The sequence below is a fragment of the Dendrobates tinctorius genome, unplaced genomic scaffold (genome assembly GCF_039654945.1).
Source record: "Dendrobates tinctorius isolate UK_male_01 unplaced genomic scaffold, ASM3965494v1 ptg000152l, whole genome shotgun sequence".
NCBI lineage: Eukaryota > Metazoa > Chordata > Amphibia > Anura > Dendrobatidae > Dendrobates > Dendrobates tinctorius.
The window spans coordinates 6,921,866-6,942,682 of record NW_027361819.1 but is presented as its reverse complement, the minus strand read 5'-3'; the positions used below and the strand labels follow the sequence as shown (position 1 = coordinate 6,942,682).

At 46.9% G+C, this 20,817-nt stretch overlaps 1 protein-coding gene across 1 annotated transcript in view; it reads right to left on the bottom strand.

Annotated features, from left to right (window-relative positions):
* Positions 1 to 1,148: 1,148 nt before the first annotated feature.
* The window catches only part of LOC141050646 (uncharacterized), a 67,646-nt gene continuing 47,977 nt past the window's right edge, over positions 1,149 to 20,817 (bottom strand). Inside the window, exons 8-11 of the mRNA XM_073547232.1 lie at positions 20,413 to 20,617; positions 19,029 to 19,300; positions 2,048 to 2,217; positions 1,149 to 1,427 (exon numbers count right to left, since the gene is read on the bottom strand). Coding sequence (XP_073403333.1) covers positions 1,149 to 1,427; positions 2,048 to 2,217; positions 19,029 to 19,300; positions 20,413 to 20,617 — 926 coding nt within the window. The remainder of the gene's footprint in view (positions 1,428 to 2,047; positions 2,218 to 19,028; positions 19,301 to 20,412; positions 20,618 to 20,817) is intronic.

The window sequence follows — 20,817 nt, the reverse complement described above, 5'->3', positions numbered from 1 at the left end:
GATCTGGATACCCGTTTTATAGAGGTTTCATTTCTAATCATTACATAAGGAAATCCCAATTACATAGTAACTGATAGTTTACATAACAAAGTATAAAACACTCATCAATCACTTCAGGCTATAGAGAAAGCAATGACAGGAAACACTAAAGAAAATTCTCTAATCTCAATCATCACAAAGGAGATCATAAGATAAACAGCTCTGCCGAGAAACCGGCAAAACAATGACGGACGCAAATAAAATTAATCCAAGGTGTTGTGTGCGCCGAGCCTCGTATCAGGTCAATAATTCATAATTCCATGCCCGAATCTTCAACAGTTCACTGCTCGTCACAGGAAGAAATCTTCAGATTTTGCTTTTTCATCATTTTTCAGCATCTCGTAATCATAGAGAAGGATGGATGAAAGTGGGGGAGCGGAGCTTAGTTATAATTTAAAGAAATCCAGCAAAAATGATTTTCTGGCCTATCAGGTAAAGGTTCAAAGATGTTGATGGTGAAGTTTGTAGTTTTTGGATTTGAACCGACTTCCGACTGGAGAGAAAAGTTAGAGGAGATATTTATTTTATTGAAATTAGGGCCAATGTTGCTTAGGCTTTAATATAGCAAAAATTGGTATTTTGTAGCTACTAAATCACTTGTGGCTCCCGCATTATTTCATCAATGCCGAGGTAGACAACACAAGATCGTTGAGCCCAGTGATTGTCTGCAGTGGTCACATGTTGTGGACATGACATCACCAATGTGGCCCCGACAGCAATGAGGTGGTGCTGGAACCAGTCAGCAACTCTCATAAATTTCCATGAAATATTTTTTAACCAATGTCATCGTAGACCTCGTAATCATCACCAGTCTGACGAGATCCGTACAAAAAACTCAAGTTTGATGATTCATGTGAAAAGTATGAAAACAAAGTCTCAACAGAGCGGAAATCCTTCTTCATTCATCCATTTCTGTGTCACTCTCCGGTCACACAACGTCAGCGCTCAGGACTGAATTCCTTCAATAGAAATATTAGAATTTATTTATTGTTTTCTGAAAATGAAATAAAATATATCATTCATGTTTTTTTGTTGTTAGAAAAATGTTTTATTATTAAATGTTTAGTTACACAAATTTGAAAAACTTATTTTACACAAACGATTTGTTCCTATAGACGAGCGTCTAGTGAGGCCGTAATGATGAGGAGCATCAGCAGATAACTCGACGCGTTCATGTTTCCTCTACATTTTTGGGATGGTTGTGGGATATCGGTCACATTTTGAAAGTTCAGATCTGGTACATAAGACCAGATCCAGGACTGGTAGGCGGTTACCAGGGTGTAGACCCCGGGGCGGTTGGGTAAAGCGCATCCAGTTCCAAAGCTCACAACCCCAGACTGGTACCATACGCCATAGACCTTGCACACGAGAGGTCCTCCAGAGTCTCCCTGAAAGACAACATCTATGGGCTTAGTACAAGTAGAGATAAACTACAAAATTTAGCAAGTAGGTAAAGCTATACATTTTCCACCACATTGGAATAAAGTAATTCTCCACTTTTTATATTCCCAAATGCAGTAGAAGCCATTGTTACCAGATCAATGGAGACATGACCACCGACACCCCCGTTGAAGAGCCGGAGGACACAGCTGAAATTCTACCAATAACAATGTCCCATGAAACCCTTTCATTCCCCTACAGCGCCTTTCCTTGGAAATAGATCTACATGGTGACTATTGAAAGGTTATCCATCCAATACGTGGACAGTCCGCGTCTTCCAGGGAAAGACATTTCTTGTTGACACTCTCTGCTCTGCTTACATAAGACATAGTGCAGACTTGGGAATCATCAGACTTTATGGGGGGCTTTGAAATGTTTTTTCTAAGCTCAACAACCACTTTAACTTGTGCACAAAACTGGACCATTCGCTGGGGCCAAGTGCAGCGCAGTATTGTCCGCTAATGATGGCTGCATACTGTGACTTTTCTTTCTCACATGGACCTCTGATACATATGGAAAGTCGCTCATGTGCACTTGTATAAAGACTAGCCCGACATCGGCCCCTCACCTGGCAGGAGTCCTTCCCTCCTCTTGAATATCCGGCACATATCATGGTGTCATACACTATGGTACCAGAGCCGCTGGTCTGTGAGTCTATGTGATACATCTTGTCACATGTGCTGTAGTCGATCAGTGGGATCATCACCTTCTGAAGAGTCAGCGGGGACGTCAGGCTCACTGAGAAGGAAACAAGTCACGTTATTCCATTACTTGTGTTCTCCACACGTTCTACCTTCTCAGATCATGTAGATCTGCCCATGGTTTGCCCCATCTACAACTGGAGCAGCTGAAGAGGGGTGACGGAACGAGCAATGTGCGCCCCATCGTGTGTGTTATGTATATTTGTCATGCCATGTTGTCTCTGTAATGATTACTGTAATAGGGACAAAGATAGGGACAGTTAGCTGTATAGTTAGAGATAGCCGGTTTGGATGTAAGGGTATCACATTGCTTGGGACATTAGGGGGGCACTCTAGAGTACTAATAGTAGAAGTAGTTAGCTGGTTTAGCTGGAATAGAAATAGTTAATTAGTTTGACCAATGGGTTGGTTTATGGGTGGAGTTTAGGAAGTGAGTCTGGGAAGACAGTTCTAGAAAGTGTGTAGGAAGTTCCTGAGAGAATTGGAGAGAGGTCTGGAGAGAAGTGTGCTTCATGTTAGGCCTAGTAAGAATGGCATCTGGGACGAATCCTCTGTTAGTATCACGGGTCACCTCCAGCAGCGTTCGGGGACCTACAGTCCATATTATAGTTGCAAGTGGCAGTTGGATCTTCGCTCAGGATGAGGAATATGAATGGGGAGCACTTGGAGATAGCTAGTCGGAGAATTCGGGAAGCTTCGGGCTTGGATACCAGAATGCAGAACGGGAAGCAAACGGGACAGACCAGGGAGAGTACAGGATGAGAGGAATTGATGTACAAGGAGAATGGTTGGACTGTTATCATCTTGAAGAACTCTGACCCTAGTAAAGTTTATTCAGAAAAGAATCAAGACTCTGAGCGTGTTTGTGAGTGCCTACGGAGACCTGAGGTGCTGCGGAGTGAGAAGATTCCTGTTCAGCCGGTGGGTGCAGCATTACACGCACAGAACACATCACCAGACAAACATCCCATTGTTGTAGTGATGGAGCACCCAGGTGCTGAAGAGTTAAAGCCCCTCGTCACAGCTGGCACCCGGCCCCCGTTACACAGCCATCAAGATCCAGGTCATAGCAGATGCTCTGTGATCAATTAATGGACGGTTCTCCAATTGCTAGGGCTGGCGGAACGCACCAAATAATAAGAAGGTAGTAATAAGGTGCGTTCACACCCCGGGGTCCACCGTGCAGAGATGTTACCTGCTGCCTGGTAATGGCGGACGCTTTTGTGGCGCCCCTGAGGGTTCAGTTGCCAAAGAGGTACTGCACTTCCTCCTGAGGTAAGATGGAACACCTGACCAGACTCCACCACTCACATCCAGCACAAACACAGTAGTGTTTAGCAGAGCAACCTTTGTGGCTTCCTGCTTGGAACACGAAGAGTGCTAGGAGGTGGGTGTAGCTTAGACTGCACATGAGAGCGGAAGAATGTTAGGAAGTAGTCAGTCTGTGAGAGAAGATCCCCAGAGAAGGATGGAGTGAAGGGAGGTGCTGCAGCAGACTTCAGTGACCTGGAGCTACTGGCACAGGAAAGGGCAATAGAAAGTCTGATTCTTCAGAAGGAAGAAAGATTAGTGCGGAACATAAGGAGAAGTGAACGAAGGACTAGGGCCAGAGCAGAGCCATTCTCAAGTTTGAAGCGCATGGCTGGGGTCCGGTCCCCGAGGTTGTATGGATACTAATGGTCCTGCAGCAGACACCGGAGGAATAGGAGCTGTGACCACTCTATTCCCACAAAGGACTCAAAGACACGGTGACAACCTATGTGTGAGCCGGGACATCACGGATGGAGTCCCCGAAGCAGGCTACAGTCACTTGTGTTATGATTGAGTCACCGTAGGAGGCAGACACAAAAATAGAAGCTACGTCCAGAAAACCAGAGAAGTTGGCAACTATTAGATTGCAGACCCCTGAACCTATCAACACAACTAGCAGTAGCCGTGGGGGGTTCCTACGATGCCCTAGACCCCTCGATCACAGCCGGAGCGCTAAATAGCCTAAAGACAGAAAAGGAAATCTAAACTGCCCCAGAGCAGACCCCAAAGTAAAAGGCAGCCCCCAACATATAATGACGGTGAAGCAAGATGAAAAACACTCACACAGATAGAAAGATAGGCTGAGCAAACGATGGGGCCCAAGCTAGCTAAACAGAACAGGAAAGGAAGGTTGCTGTCTGCAATCTGCCAAAACCCTATCAAAGACATAAGCCAACAAGCTGATATGAAAAAGACCCTGAAGCAGCTAGGCTTCAAAAACTAAATCAGCACTCAGGTATTTTCAGAAGACAGAGCTAAAGGAATTCAGCACACCCCAGCAGGGAATGGCAGAAATCCAGAAAAACAAAGCAAAACAAAGTCTAAGCACAAATGCAAAAGGCCGAGCAGAAAACTTAGCTTTAGAGGAGCAGGAATTCAGACTGGTCTCCAAGGATCCCACAGAGAAATCACCCGCAGGGCAGAAGGGCGTCGGCAGCCTTATATCCAGTCAGTAACTCCACTCAGCCAGTCATCATCATCAGACTCAGGTGTTTGATAATCAGGCTCACTACCTTTCTTTACCAGAAGAGGGAGTTCCTCGGGCCTCAGTAGTGAAGGGGAAGATGAACTCACAACAGTACCTCCCCCTTGAGGAGGGGTCACCGAACCCTCAACCACGCCACCAGGGCGATCAGGGTGAGCCCGATGAAAGGCACGCACCAATTTTTTGGCATGAATATCAGAGGCAGAGACCCAGGAATTATCCTCCTGACCATAACCCTTCCACTTAACCAAATACTGGAGTCTCCGTCTAGCCAGACGGGAATCCAGTACTTTCTCTACCTCATATTCCATGTTACCTTCAACCAATACAGGGTCTGGAGGTGCCACCCCCGGAACAACAGGTTCAACAAACCTCTTCAACAAAGATTTATGGAACACATTATGGATTTTAAATGTGACAGGAAGAGCCAAACGAAAAGAGACCGGATTAATAATCTCCAAAATCTTGTAAGGTCCAATAAATCTAGGCTTAAACTTAGGAGAAGCCACCTTCATAGCAATATTTTTTGATGATAACCACACCATATCACCAACCTTAAACTGGGGACCAATGGTCCTATGTCGGTTGGAAAACCGCTGGGCCTTTTCCTGGGAGAGAGATAACTTATCCACCACTTGGTCCCAGATCTGATGCATTCTCTCCACCACAGTGTCAACACCTGGGCAGGCAGAGGGCTCCACCTGCCCTGAAGAAAATCGAGGATGAAACCCAAAGTTACAAAAAAAAGGTGACATCAAAGTGGCAGAACTAGCTCTATTATTTAAAGCAAATTCGGCCAAGGGCAAAAATGAAACCCAATCATCCTGATCAGCAGAAATAAAACATCTCAAATATGACTCCAAGGTCTGGTTTGTTCTCTCTGTCTGCCCATTGGTCTGAGGGTGAAAAGCAGAGGAGAAGGACAACTGAATTCCCAGCTTGGAACAGAAAGTTCTCCAAAATCTAGACACAAACTGGACTCCTCTGTCAGATACAATGTTCTCAGGAATCCCGTGCAAGCGAACCACCTGTTGTAAAAACAGGGGCACCAACTCAGAGGAAGACGGCAACTTAGGGAGTGGTACAAGATGAACCATCTTAGAGAACCTATCACAAATCACCCAAATAACAGTCATCCTTTGAGAGACAGGCATATCAGAGATGAAATCCATTGAAATATGGGTCCATGGCCTCTTGGGGACAGGCAAAGGCATCAACAACCCACTAGAGCGAGAACACGATTTAGACCGGGAGCACGTCCCACAGGACTGCACAAAATTCCTGACATCACGAGACAAGGAGGGCCACCAAAAAGACCGACTCACCAGATCTCTAGTACCAAAAATACCTGGATGACCAGCCAAAGCAGAGCAATGAACTTCAGACATCACTCTCTTCTTCCACTGGTCAGGAACATACAACTTTCCACTGGGACAACGCTCAGGTTTGTCCTTCTGGAACTCTTCCAGAGCACGTCTCAAATCGGGCGAGATGGCAGAAAGAACTACCCCTTTGCCTAAGATGGTAGCAGGCTTGGTCACCACAGGAGAATCAGCAAAGAAGCTCCTAGGGAGGGCGTCTGCCTTGACATTCTTAGTTCCAGGAAGAAAAGAAACCACAAAATCAAAACGTGTAAAAAACAAGGCCCACCTAGCCTGTCTAGGGTTCAAGCGCTTAGCCGACTCTAGGTAAATCAAATTCTTGTGGTCAGTGAGGACCACGACTTGATGCTTAGCTCCCTCCAACCAATGTCTCCACTCCTCAAATGCCCATTTCATGGCCAACAGTTCCCGATTCCCCACATCATAGTTACGTTCAGATGGAGAGAACTTTCGGGAAAAAAAAAGAACAGGGATTCATTTTAGATGTTACAGGATCCTTTTGGGACAAAACAGCTCCTGCACCAATCTCAGAAGCATCCACCTCTACCTGGAACGGAAGTGAGACATCAGGTTGCCGCAAAACCGGGGCGGAGGTGAATCTTCGCTTCAGCTCCTGAAAGGAAGAAACAGCCTCCGGAGACCAATTTAAAACATCAGCACCCTTCTTAGTCAAATCAGTCAATGGCTTGGCAATACTAGAAAATTTTGCTATAAATTTCCGATAAAAATTAGCAAAACCCAAAAACTTCTGGAGGGCCTTCAAAGAAGTGGGCTGAACCCAGTCGTAAATGGCCTGTACCTTGGCCGGGTCCATTTCAATAGTTGACGGGGACAAAATAAATCCCAAAAAAGAAATCCTCTGTACTCCAAAAAGGCATTTAGATCCTTTGACATACAGGGAATTCTCCCTCAAGATCCGGAACACAGTCCGAATATGTTCCACATGAGAATCCCAATCCTTGGAGAAGATCAAAATATCATCCAGATAGATAATCAAAAATTTATCGACAAAATCTCGGAAAATATCGTTCATGAAGCACTGGAAGACAGAAGGGGCATTAGTGAGCCCAAAAGGCATAACCCGGTACTCAAAATGTCCCTCCGGAGTATTAAACGCCGTCTTCCATTCATCCCCATGCTTAATGCGAATAAGATTATACGCCCCCCTGAGGTCAAGCTTGGTAAACCAGCAAGCACCTTTAACTCTGGAGAATAGATCAGAAATCAGGGGTAACAGATACTGATATTTAACAGTAATTTTGTTGAGGGCACGATAATCAATACAAGGTCTTAATGATCCATCCTTTTTGGATACAAAAAAAAACCCGGCACCTAAGGGTGACGAGGATGGTCTAATATGACCCTTCTCCAACGCCTCCTTAATATAGGATCGCATAGCCTCGTGCTCGGGTACAGATAGATTGAAGAGCCGACCCTTGGGAAATTTACACCCCGGGCTCAGTTCAATTGCACAGTCATAACTCCTATGAGGAGGCAGAGACGCAGACTCATTCTCACTAAATACATCATAAAAGTCCTCCAAATAATCAGGAACATCAAGCGACTGAGGAGAGGTGGAAAACATCGAAGCCTCACTAAAGGCACACCGACAACCTCAACTCACCACAGACACAGATTTCCAATCCAAAACTGGATTATAAATTTGTAACCAGGGAAACCCCAGAACAATAGTATCATGCAGATTATGCAACACCAAAAATCTGCAATTTTCTTGATGGTCTGGGGCAACCCGCATTACCACCTGGGTCCAAAACTGAGGTTTATTTTTAGCCAAAGGAGTAGCATCAATCCCCCTCAAAGGGATAGGCGTCTGCAGAGGTGTCATCGGAAATCCACAACGTTTAGCAAAATCCAAGTCCATTAGGTTTAGGGCTGCTCCCGAATCCACAAACGCCTTGGCAGAAAATGTGGACAGGGAGCAGATCAGAGTAATAGCCAGAAGAAACTTAGGTTGAACACCACCAACAGAAAACGTGTGTGCAAAGCGTTTCTCTCGTTTAGGACAGACAGAAATAATATGCGAGGCATCTCCACAGAAAAAACACAACTTATTACGCCTTCTGAACTCCTGACGCTGCTCTCTGGAAAAAACTGTATCACATTACATAGGTTCAGACATTTGTCCAACAGGTGGCAACATCTCTCGTGCAGCTTTGCGTTCGCGCAAACGCCGATCAACCTGAATGGCTTATGACATAGAATCGTCAAGACCAGAGGGAACAGGAAATCCCACCATAGTATCTTTTACGGCTTCTGACAACCCCTTCCGAAAGAGAGCAGCCAAGGCATTATCATTCCAGGTAGTAAGTACTGCCCACTTTCGGAATTTTTGACAGTACAATTCTGCAGAATCACGACCCTGGTTCAATGCCAGCAGGGTCTTTTCAGCCTGATCAATAGCATTAGGTTCATCATACAACAACCCCAAGGCCTGAAAAAATGCGTTCACATTAGTCAGAATAGGATCATCTGGTTTCAAAGAAAACGCCTAATCCTGGGGATCGCCACGCAGCAAAGAGATGACAATTTTAACCTGCTGCGCGGAGCTCCCTGACGAGTTAGGCTTCAAGGCAAAAAATAATTTACAATTATTTTTGAAATTCAAAAATTTAGACCGATCCCCAAACAATACATCAGGTGTAGAAATCTTTGGTTCAGCAGCATGTGAATGAGCAAGGTAGGCGGAAATTCCCCGCACTTCCGCAGTGAGCTGCTCCACACGATCAGACAATTGCTTTATCTCCATTGAGAGAAAAAAAAATTCCCCCTACGGCCTCAGAGATATAGAGGAAAAAATATACACACTTTTTTTTTTTTTATAATTCTTTCCTGCTATTGAGTACCCTAGGATCTGCGGTATGGCGGGTGTTTCTGTTATGATTGAGTCACGGTAGGAGGCAGACACAAAAATAGAAGCTACATCCATTAAACCAGAGAAGTTGGCAACTATCAGATTGCAGACCCCTGAACCTATCAACACAACTAGCAGTAGCCGTGGGGGGTTCCTACGATGCCCTAGACCCCTCGATCACAGCCGGAGCGCTAAATAGCCTAAAGACAGAAAAGGAAATCTAAACTGCCCCAGAGCAGACCCCAAAGTAAAAGGCAGCCCCCAACATATAATGACGGTGAAGCAAGATGAAAAAACACTCACACAGATAGAAAGATAGGCTGAGCAAACGATGGGGCCCAAGCTAGTCAAACAGAACAGGAAAGGAAGGTTGCTGTCTGCAATCTGCCAAAACCCTATCAAATAAAACTCCTTTTGGATAAAATATTCTGACTGGCCAAAAGCTTGTGCTCCCTGGTGTGTTCGCCTGTACTCTGTGCTAAACGTGTTGGGAATAAATGGTTAAACTTCTCATGTGGTGATCTTATCCTGGTCTAGCAGCGCACAGTAAGCCTGAGTCAGAATATTTTATCCAAAAGGAGTTTTATTTGGCGGTCACGTTGTGGACCTTCGGGCGTGCAGCAGGCTGACATTGATTTACATGCTTATATCTTTCTTGGAAAAGGTGAGTAGATTCCATCAGAATTTATTCCATTTTCCACCCAGATAAGACCCTATTGCGCTTTCTTTTTTCCTTAGTTTTATAGTGGGCGGCATGGTGGCATTCAGAAGGGCATGCAAGTGATTGGCTTGCTTTGGTGGGCGTCACATGGGGTATAAAAGGGCATGCACGCCGACCGCCATCTTACTTCTGCCGATCTTAGTATAGGGAGAGGTTGCTGTTGATTCTGTAGGGAGAGCGTTAGGCAGGGAAGAAGACAAAAAAACTGCTTCTGCTGCTAGCGATTTGGCCTGCACAACACACCAGTCACTGTGTGTGCAGTGCAAGGGGAGGCTATATAGTGGTGTATCAGTGGTGTTGGTTGTTGGGCTGCCTTCTAAGGCTTCCTGACATTCCTGCATTGCTGTTTACCCACTGCTCTGCAAACTGCTTTTTTAAAAGCAATCCCAATTTTTTTTTTTTGTCCTGCTGAGAAGAAAAAAAAACTGCTTCTGCTGCTAGCAATTTGGCCTGCACAACACACCAGTCACTGTGTGTGCAGTGCAAGGGGAGGCTATATAGTGGTGTATCAGTGGTGTTGGTTGTTGGGCTGCCTTCTAAGGCTTCCTGACATTCCTGCATTGCTGTTTACCCACTGCTCTGCAAACTGCTTTTTTAAAAGCAATCCAATCTCCCTTATCCTCTAGTCACTTTTGTCACAGCTGTGCCATCGAGCCTGTCACATAGCGCTCAGATATCAGTGGGCCTCACACAATCCAAAAGTGTCCATCCAGTGTCCAAAAGTGTGTGCAGAGATTCAAAATCTCCCTTATCCTCTAGTCACTTTGGTCACAGCTGTGCCATCGAGCCTGTCACATAGCGCTCAGATATCAGTGGGCCTCACACAATCCAAAAGTGTCCATCCAGTGTCCAAAAGTGTGTGCAGAGATTCAAAATCTCCCTTATCCTCTAGTCACATTGGTCACAGCTGTGCCATCGAGCCTGTCACATAGCGCTCAGATATCAGTGGGCCTCACACAATCCAAAAGTGTCCATCCAGTGTCCAAAAGTGTGTGCAGAGATTCAAAATCTCCCTTATCCTCTAGTCACTTTGGTCACAGCTGTGCCATCGAGCCTGTCACATAGCGCTCAGATATCAGTGGGCCTCACACAATCCAAAAGTGTCCATCCAGTGTCCAAAAGTGTGTGCAGAGATTCAAAATCTCCCTTATCCTCTAGTCACTTTGGTCACAGCTGTGCCATCGAGCCTGTCACATAGCGCTCAGATATCAGTGGGCCTCACACAATCCAAAAGTGTCCAGTGTCCAAAAGTGTGTGCAGAGATTCAAAATCTCCCTTATCTTCTAGTCACTTTGGTCACAGCTGTGCCATCGAGCCTGTCACATAGCGCTCAGATATCAGTGGGCCTCACACAATCCAAAAGTGTCCATCCAGTGTCCAAAAGTGTGTGCAGAGTTCAAAATCTCCCTTATCCTCTAGTCACTTTGGTCACAGCTGTGCCATCGAGCCTGTCACATAGCGCTCAGATATCAGTGGGCCTCACACAATCCAAAAGTGTCCATCCAGTGTCCAAAAGTGTGTGCAGAGATTCAAAATCTCCCTTATCCTCTAGTCACTTTGGTCACAGCTGTGCCATCGAGCCTGTCACATAGCGCTCAGATATCAGTGGGCCTCACACAATCCAAAAGTGTCCATCCAGTGTCCAAAAGTGTGTGCAGAGATTCAAAATCTCCCTTATCCTCTAGTCACTTTGGTCACAGCTGTGCCATCGAGCCTGTCACATAGCGCTCAGATATCAGTGGGCCTCACACAATCCAAAAGTGTCCATCCAGTGTCCAAAAGTGTGTGCAGAGATTCAAAATCTCCCTTATCCTCTAGTCACTTTGGTCACAGCTGTGCCATCAAGCCTGTCACATAGCGCTCAGATATCAGTGGGCCTCACACAATCCAAAAGTGTCCAGTGTCCAAAAGTGTGTGCAGAGATTCAAAATCTCCCTTATCCTCTAGTCACTTTGGTCACAGCTGTGCCATCGAGCCTGTCACATAGCGCTCAGATATCAGTGGGCCTCACACAATCCAAAAGTGTCCATCCAGTGTCCAAAAGTGTGTGCAGAGATTCAAAATCTCCCTTATCCTCTAGTCACTTAGGTCACAGCTGTGCCATCGAGCCTGTCACATAGCGCTCAGATATCAGTGGGCCTCACACAATCCAAAAGTGTCCATCCAGTGTCCAAAAGTGTGTGCAGAGATTCAAAATCTCCCTTATCCTCTAGTCACTTTGGTCACAGCTGTGCCATCGAGCCTGTCACATAGCGCTCAGATATCAGTGGGCCTCACACAATCCAAAAGTGTCCATCCAGTGTCCAAAAGTGTGTGCAGAGATTCAAAATCTCCCTTATCCTCTAGTCACTTTGGTCACAGCTGTGCCATCGAGCCTGTCACATAGCGCTCAGATATCAGTGGGCCTCACACAATCCAAAAGTGTCCAGTGTCCAAAAGTGTGTGCAGAGATTCAAAATCTCCCTTATCCTCTAGTCACTTTGGTCACAGCTGTGCCATCGAGCCTGTCACATAGCGCTCAGATATCAGTGGGCCTCACACAATCCAAAAGTGTCCATCCAGTGTCCAAAAGTGTGTGCAGAGATTCAAAATCTCCCTTATCCTCTAGTCACTTTGTTCACAGCTGTGCCATCGAGCCTGTCACATAGCGCTCAGATATCAGTGGGCCTCACACAATCCAAAAGTGTCCAGTGTCCACAAGTGTCTGCAGAAATTCAAAATCTCCCCTGTCCTATAGAATCCTTGTACCTTGTTTTACATTACTATATAGTTTGTTGGATTTTGTCTACATTTCTACCAAAAATGAGGAAGGCTGGTGGAAGAGGCCGTGGAATTGGGCGGGGGTTGGCAGCTGGTAATGATGGTGTTGGTGGTGGATCTGATGGTAGTGGCAAGAGCAAAATAGGACCGAATGCAGGAGGTGCTGACCCTGCGTCATCGTCTGGCTACATAAGGCCTCGAACGCTTAGTTTTCTAGGAGTTGGCAAACCGCTTTTAAAGCCAGAGCATCAGGAAAAAGTTTTGTCTTACATTGCTGACTCAGCCTCCAGCTCTATCGCCTCCTATTCTTCAGTTGTAAAAAGTAAAAGCACTGAGTCGTCATTGGAGGCTCATGTTCATGAACCACACCTTTCCTTGTGTCCTTCACCCCAACCAAGTTTGAAGGATGACGCAGGCCATACTACTGATTACTCCATGGAGCTGTTTTCACATACCATGCCTGGATAATCAAGTGAAATGGTGAATTACCCAGGCCAAGATGAATCTGACATGGAGTGCACTGATGCACAGCCGCTGATGGATAGCAAAGACCTTTAGCCGAGGGAAAAATCTGAAAAATTTGAATACCAGTTGCATGCTTAGACATTTAACCAGCATGCACTTGCAAGCGTGGACACAACACCAAACCTCCAGTGCCACATGTGCAACTGATCACAACGAAGGTAGTCAGCAACGCTACATTGTTTCCCCCACTGTAAGCCCACCGGTTAGCACAGCAGCAAATGTTGAGGTGTCGTTGCAAGACCACAGCAGTCAGGGAATCCCACTGTTATATCAACGAAAGACTGATTCTAGGCCATCAGAAAGAACACCAACTCCATCACCATCATCAACCCTCTCTCAGTCTGCCCTGTCCACCGCTACTTCCACCATATGAAGCTCTCAAGTCCAGCTCACCCTCCCAGACACTATGAGTAGGTCAAGAAAGTACTCAGTCTCTCATCCGCGTACACTGGGTTTGAACGCCCACATTGCCAAACTAATCTCGTTTGAGATGATGCCCTTTCGGTTGGTGGAAAGCACAGCTTTCCGCGAACTCATGGCCTATGCAGTACCACGCTATGACCTACCCAGTCGCCACTTCTTCTCTCGCAAAGCCATCCCAGCCCTCCACCATCATGTGAAAGACCGCATTGTCCATGCACTCAAGCAGTCAGTGAGCGGAAAGGTGCACCTCACAACTGATGCATGGTCCACTCGGCATGGCCAGGGCCGTTACGTGTCCATCACTGCGCACTGGGTTAATGTGGTGGATGCAGGGTCCACAGGGGACAGCGGTGGTGGGACAGTGCTGCCTAGCCCACGGTATAGGAAACAGTTGGCTGTAGGCGTTCGACCCTCCTCCTCCTCCTCCTCCTCCAGAAGCGAAAGCTCGTCCACAGAGCGCAGTCGTACGAGCACTCCATCTGCAGCTGCCACTGTTGCACACGATGTGTCCCCCTATCGAGCAGCTAGTGGAAAGCGTCAGCAGGCTGTGTTGCAGATGATGTGTTTGGGCGACAGACACACCGCCGAGGTGCTGGCCGAGTACTTGAAGCGACAAACTGAGTCATGGCTGGGCAGTGTACATCTTGAGGCAGGCAAGGTAGTTAGTGATAACGGGCGTAATTTTGTGGCAGCCGTAGCCCTTTCAAAACTCAGCCACATACCTTGCTTGGCTCACACCTTGAACCTGGTGGTGCAGTGCTTCCTCAAAAATTATCCGGAGTTAACAGCCCTGCTCCAGAAGGTGCGAAGACTGTGCGCGCACATCCGCCGGTCGCCTGTACACTCCGTTCATATGCAGAAGCTGCAGCGATTGCTCCACCTTCCCAACCACCGCCTCATTATCGACATTGCAACAAGGTGGAACTCCACCCTGCACATGGTGGAGCGGCTGTGCGAGCAGAGGCAGGCCATAATGCATTTGTGGGAGGATACACGGCTAGGCACTTTGAGAGCAGACATGGAGTTGACAGGTGTGCAGTGGTCGAAGCTGAAAGACCTTTGTAAAGTCCTTCAGTGTTTTGAGGAATGCACACGGCTGGTAAGCGCAGACGACGCCATCCTAAGCATGAGCATCCCACTTATGCGTCTGCTCATGCAAACTTTGACGCACCTTAAGGAGCAGGCTTCTGCAGCCAATGTTGATGAGGAGGAAGAGGAGGAGGGAATCCTTGATGACATTCAGCCATTGTCTGCTCAGGGACCTCTCCTGGACGAGGTGGAGGAAGAAGAGGAGGAGGAGGATGATGATGGGGATGATTACTTAGGGGAGGAGGATGCATCTCGTGGGGCAAGTGAAAATGTTGGCGTGGCAAGGTCTGTTACAGGGTTTGTGCGTGACTGGAGGGATGTGGATTTGCCAGAAAGTGCTCCTCCACCCAGCACTCGCAGTGCATCATTGACACCGGGAACATTGGCCCACATGTCAGATTATGCCTTGCGGATCCTAAAAAGGGACCCCCGCATTGCCAAAATGATGAACGATGACGACTACTGGTTGGCCAGCATCCTGGATCCACGCTATAAAGGCAAATTACAAAACATCATGCCACAGGAGAACCTTGACCTAATATTGGCTAATAAACAAGCAACTCTGGTAAATCGGTTGCTTGAGGCATTCCCAGCACACAGCAGCGGTGATGGTTCTCACACGAGCCGTACGGGCCGGGGTCAGCTTGGCAGAGGTGTTCGTGGTGCACACAGCAGAAGTGGCGTTGGAGACAGGGGTTTCATGACAATGTTGTGGACTGATTTTTCAAATACCGCTCACACAACTGGTAATACTGCATCGATGGAAAGTGACAGGAGACAGCAGTTGTCAACTATGGTTACAAACTACTTTTCCTCCCATATCGATGTTCTCCCACACAGGTCATTCCCCTTTGACTATTGGGCCGCTAAACTGGACACCTGGCCTGAATTGGCCCAATATGCCTTACAGGAGCTCACTTGCCCAGCTGCAAGTGTGCTATCGGAAAGAGTCTTCAGTGCAGCTGGATCAATCCTGACAGAAAAAAGGACCCGTCTGTCAACCCAAAATGTGGATGATCTAACCTTCATTAAAATGAACCACGCATGGGTATCCAAGGATTTTGTCCCACCTTCCCCTGATGACACATAGGGTGACAGAAAAATGGCTTGCTTTGGTCCACCTCTTCCTGGTACTTCACCTATTTCGCCTTTTGCATCAGCTGAATGTCCAACATCAACATATGCCACTTTCTAAAACTCCCTAACTGTGCTGCCTCCCCCCCATGGCCGGGGTCACCACCTAGCGCACGACACCGTGGGAGTTCCGTTGCCCTGGACAGGTGGGTAGGCCGACTCTTGGGCGCGGGCACTGGCACAGGGTCCCTCATAGTGCAATCAAGTGTCTCTGACGGAGGTGGTGCACACCCGCCGTCAGACACACCGCTGTACTATGAGGGGCCCAGTGCCAGTACCGACGCCCACGAGTGGGCCCCCCTTGCTTGGGCAGGGCCCCAGCATTTGCAATCTTTACCTCTCCCTGCTCCTCCGCTGTGTAATCTGGGCCGTCAAATCCATACTGTGCCTGACACCATCTGAGCCTGCCTCCTGATGTATAGACATATATTTTGAATGTGTACGCTATCCATACATGTTATCCGGGGAAACGGTACCCTTTCTAACCTTTGTGCAATCACGTGCAATCCATACTGGGCCTAACACCGTCTGAGCCTGCCTCCTGAGACATATATTTTGAATGTGTACACTATCCATACATGTTATCCGGGGATACGGTACCCTTTCTAACCTTTGTGCAATCACGTGCAATCCATACTGGGCCTAACACCGTCTGAGCCTGCCTCCTGAGACATATATTTTGAATGTGTACGCTATCCGGGGATACGGTACCCTTTCTAACCTTTGTGCAATCACGTGCAATCCATACTGGGCCTAACACCGTCTGAGCCTGCCTCCTGAGACATATATTTTGAATGTGTACGCTATCCATACATGTTATCTGTGGATACGGTACCCTTTCTAACCTTTGTGCAATCACGTGCAATCCATACTGGGCCTGACACCGTCTGAGCCTGCCTCCTGAGACATATATTTTGAATGTGTACGCTATCCATACATGTTATCCGGGGATACGGTACCCTTTCTAACCTTTGTGCAATCACGTGCAATCCATACTGGGCCTGACACCGTCTGAGCCTGCCTCCTGAGACATATATTTTGAATGTGTACGCTATCCATATATGTTATCTGGGGATACGGTACCCTTTCTAACCTTTGTGCAATCATGTGCAATCCATACTGGGCCTGACACCGTCTGAGCCTGCCTCCTGAGACATATATTTTGAATGTGTACGCTATCCATACATGTTATCCGGGGATACGGTACCCTTTCTAACCTTTGTGCAATCACGTGCAATCCATACTGGGCCTAACACCGTCTGAGCCTGCCTCCTGAGACATATATTTTGAATGTGTACGCTATCCATACATGTTATCTGGGGATACGGTACCCTTTCTAACCTTTGTGCAATCACGTGCAATCCATACTGGGCCTGACACCGTCTGAGCCTGCCTCCTGAGACATATATTTTGAATGTGTACGCTATCCATACATGTTATCCGGGGATACGGTACCCTTTCTCACCTTTGTGCAATCACGTGTAATCCATACTGGGTGTGAGAACGGCTGGCGATCTGTTAAGCAAGCTACAGCACCTGTGGTTTGCACACGTAAGTTTTTCATTTTTTCAGGAATGACGGTTAGGCCTAATTCCGGAACTGCGGTTGACCTGCAATCATTGTTCGCGGGTAATAATTGTAATCAGTGATCCCCATCACTAACGTTGTTCAGCGGGTTATCTGCACCTGTAAGCGACAAACGCTGGCCTTTTCAGTGTAGCGCACATGAAGCCACGGACATGTAAGGGCATGACACACCAGTTATTGGCCAATCTCATGTGCCAGAGCCTCACGTGTCCCTCTAGTAAGCCGGACTCGGACCGCGGGGCATGACGGAGTCTCGTTCGTTAACGGAATTAAGCTTGCAATGTGTGCATCTGTTCTGTAGCTGGCATGGTTGAGGTTTCCCAGGTGGAGTCGAATTAAACCGTAGGCTCCACTCCTGGTGGTGCCCTTCTGGACATTCCTTTAAGGTTCAGCTTTGCAACCATACTGCCCACGTAAAACAAACACTTTGCCTTCATGAACGCTGTTTGGAGGGTCATGACTCGTGGGAATAACGCCGCCCAATCAGTTAACCTGCTAGAGAGATCCTTCGTTGCTCCCAAGCATGACATCACACTCCCTAGGAAGAAGGTAATGCCACTGTGGCGACCGTACTCCTGGGGGCGACACAAGTGCACTGATGCCCAGCCACTGCTCGATGAATCTGCTGGTACATTGACCCAGACCACTACATTCCCCTCGCACGCTACACGACCTGAATCTGACCCTGATGAAACTCAGGTTACCCTTCCCATATACAGTTCCATCTTACATGGTGACAAAGAGGAAGCTGCAGATGAAAGTGCAGGTTCGGCCCACCCGCCATCAGACAAACCACCGTACTATCAGGGGCCCTGTGCCAGTGCCATCGCCAACGAGTGGGCCCCCCCTGCTTGCCCAGGATCACAGCACTTGCAAAGTTGAAATACTGTGCAGTGAGATGGAAGATGGGGACGACGAGGAGTCCAGACAAGTACAGGGATTCCCTAGCGAGGAGACTTATTTGATTGTTTTCAATGTTGGGACAGCAATTTTTGGGGAGCACTATACTCTGGAGAATGATAGATGGGGCCCACCATACACTGGAACATTCCAAAGGTGGACATCAGACACTGGAGCAGCATTTACAGGGCCCATTATACACTAGAGCATTAGAAATGGGGCCCATTATGTTTGGAGCATTATTTGGGCCCATAAGACAGTGGAACTTCATCCATGGGGACCAACATATACTGTAGCATTATGTGGAGCTCATCATATACTGTTTCAAACATTATATGGGACCAATGATTCTGTATGGAGAAATAGATGGGCCTCGTCATGAGATGTAAAAAGTGAGGTATTTTTCATTGTACTATACCGCTATTTCTCTGCCGTATCGGAGCATGATGAGTTGTGGTATGTGTTAAAGGGGCGCTCTTTTGCCCAGGGCACATGAAAACCTGGAGCCAGCCCTCCCCCCCCCACAGTCTGTAGCCAAATAACCCCCATTTTTCAGTGCGTAACTTGTATTATGAAGTTAATTAAGGTTGACAAGCTTAAGTAAGAAGAATTGATGCTTTTGGCATTCAAATGGGCACTGTAGGTGTGTTTCCTGTCCTCCTCTCACTGCCGACTTTTATTCCCCATTGACTTACATTGGGTTTCGTGTTTCGGGACGACCCCGACTTTTCCCTATAATCGGACGATCTTGCTCGACCCGACTTTTGGAAAAGTCGGGTTTCACGAAACGAAACGCGACCCTAAAAAAACAAAAGTCGCTCAACTCTACTCTTTCAGTATTTATGTATTATTTCTTTTTAGCACAATCATTATTTTGTTCGTCATCATTATTGTTATTACTCCAACCATCCCCCATCATACAAATCATCTCTGTCCTCACCTCCCGATGCAATGTCTCCCCAGCCAGTGACCCAGCAGTCCATGCCGCAGGGGAAGGTGACGGAGGCGGAGGGCAGGCAGATGGGCAGGATGTAGTTGGTGTAGATGACCGGACTGGAGAGCTTCACCAGAGCGATGTCTCCTTGGTTTGTTGTAGTTGAGTACGAGGGGTAAACTATAATTCTTGACACAGAACTATCGACTGTATTAGATTCACCGACTAGGAGCTTGTAGGCACCCAGACGCACCAAAAAGTTTGAAACTGAAGAACCACTGTGGAGAAGAGAAGATGATCAGAGGTTACAAAGACTGAGGATCTGTCATTGTATCTCAATCCATGAGATCAGTCACCACCCAACTACACAGTTATTATGTACTGTCCATATGCATGGAGATTGGAGAAGTCCAGATTTTATCCTCTTACCTTTCTTCTTGGCACATCCTGGGATCACAAGATAAGCATCTTTAAAATAAAACATTTATTCCCAGAACTCTGCTGGGAGATGGTTATGCTATATGTGTCTACTCATGTCCTCCCACTGGTTATTATGTGTGTTCTGTCTCCGACATTTCATTCATAATCCCTGATTATCTGCTTGCTAATGTTTACAGCGTTTTCTGGCTCCATCTAGTGACTGGAGTCATAACCGCAGTGTTATTGTGTGTTTTACTTTCACTTTGCTATTTCCCTCCGTTTGCAGTGCATTCTGGTAAGGTTGCAATGCACCCTGGTAGCCTTTTGCAAAGGATTATGGTTAGTTCAGCCCCATTTTCCCTCCAGTCCACTATTTTTCCTTCTGCCTGCATTCAGGAAGCATCTCATTTCTCCTCTCCCCTTGTGACAGCATCGCTGGTATGTATTTATGTTTCCTGTATCCAATTCCTGTCTCATATAAGCCTGCATAGCTATTTCTACCCTGGGTAGCTATTAGTGCAGATATGTATTATGTATATATGAATCCCTGATGAACCCAGTATTGATTGTATGCATATATGTTTTGTTTGTAGTTTCACCGCGCCAATATACCATCACATTCAATAAAGCACAGATTCAACCTACAGTCTCCCTTATTGGACCCCGGTATAGCGGTTTAGCTGCCTGTATAAGCTACATGAAGTCTGCTTGATTTAGTGAGGACAGAACAATGTGAATTGCAGGTCGTGTAAGTAGTGGATCACTACAGTTTCCACCATAGTCCACCTGGATAAGGTTGCACGGGGTGGTGGGTGGACGGACGGAGGAGGAGGTCTTGGGATGCTTATATACTGTATATACTGTTTATATATATATATTTATATTTACTTATAATAAATAAAAAAAGTGAAAAAGGACAAATCTTACAGCAGAACAGAGGTCATCAGAGAGAAAATAAGCTAGAACTTACTCATTGAAGCAATGGGCAGCGGTCAGCACCCACTGAGGGGCGATGAGGGAGCCTCCACATAAATGGTAATAGTTGTTTAGCACTTTGCGAATCAGACTGACTTGCCACGGCCACTCTCCTTCTACAGCATCTGTGCCACCAACTATGCGGCCGGTGACCTGCGGGGAGCCACACATCGAGCCACCATCTGCAGGGTCGGAAATAGCTTGAAGGAAAGATCCATACAAGTCAGTCACATTTCAGTAAATTGACCATATTTTGGGGGCTGTAAAGGAATATTGCAGTGAGGTTCCACAGGAAAGGTCCAAGTGTTTTGCTGATCTGACCCTGATTGCCACTAATCTTCGAAAACCTAGATAGTTTCACCCCATGATGTCGAAAGCGTTTCAAGGAGAGTAACAATGC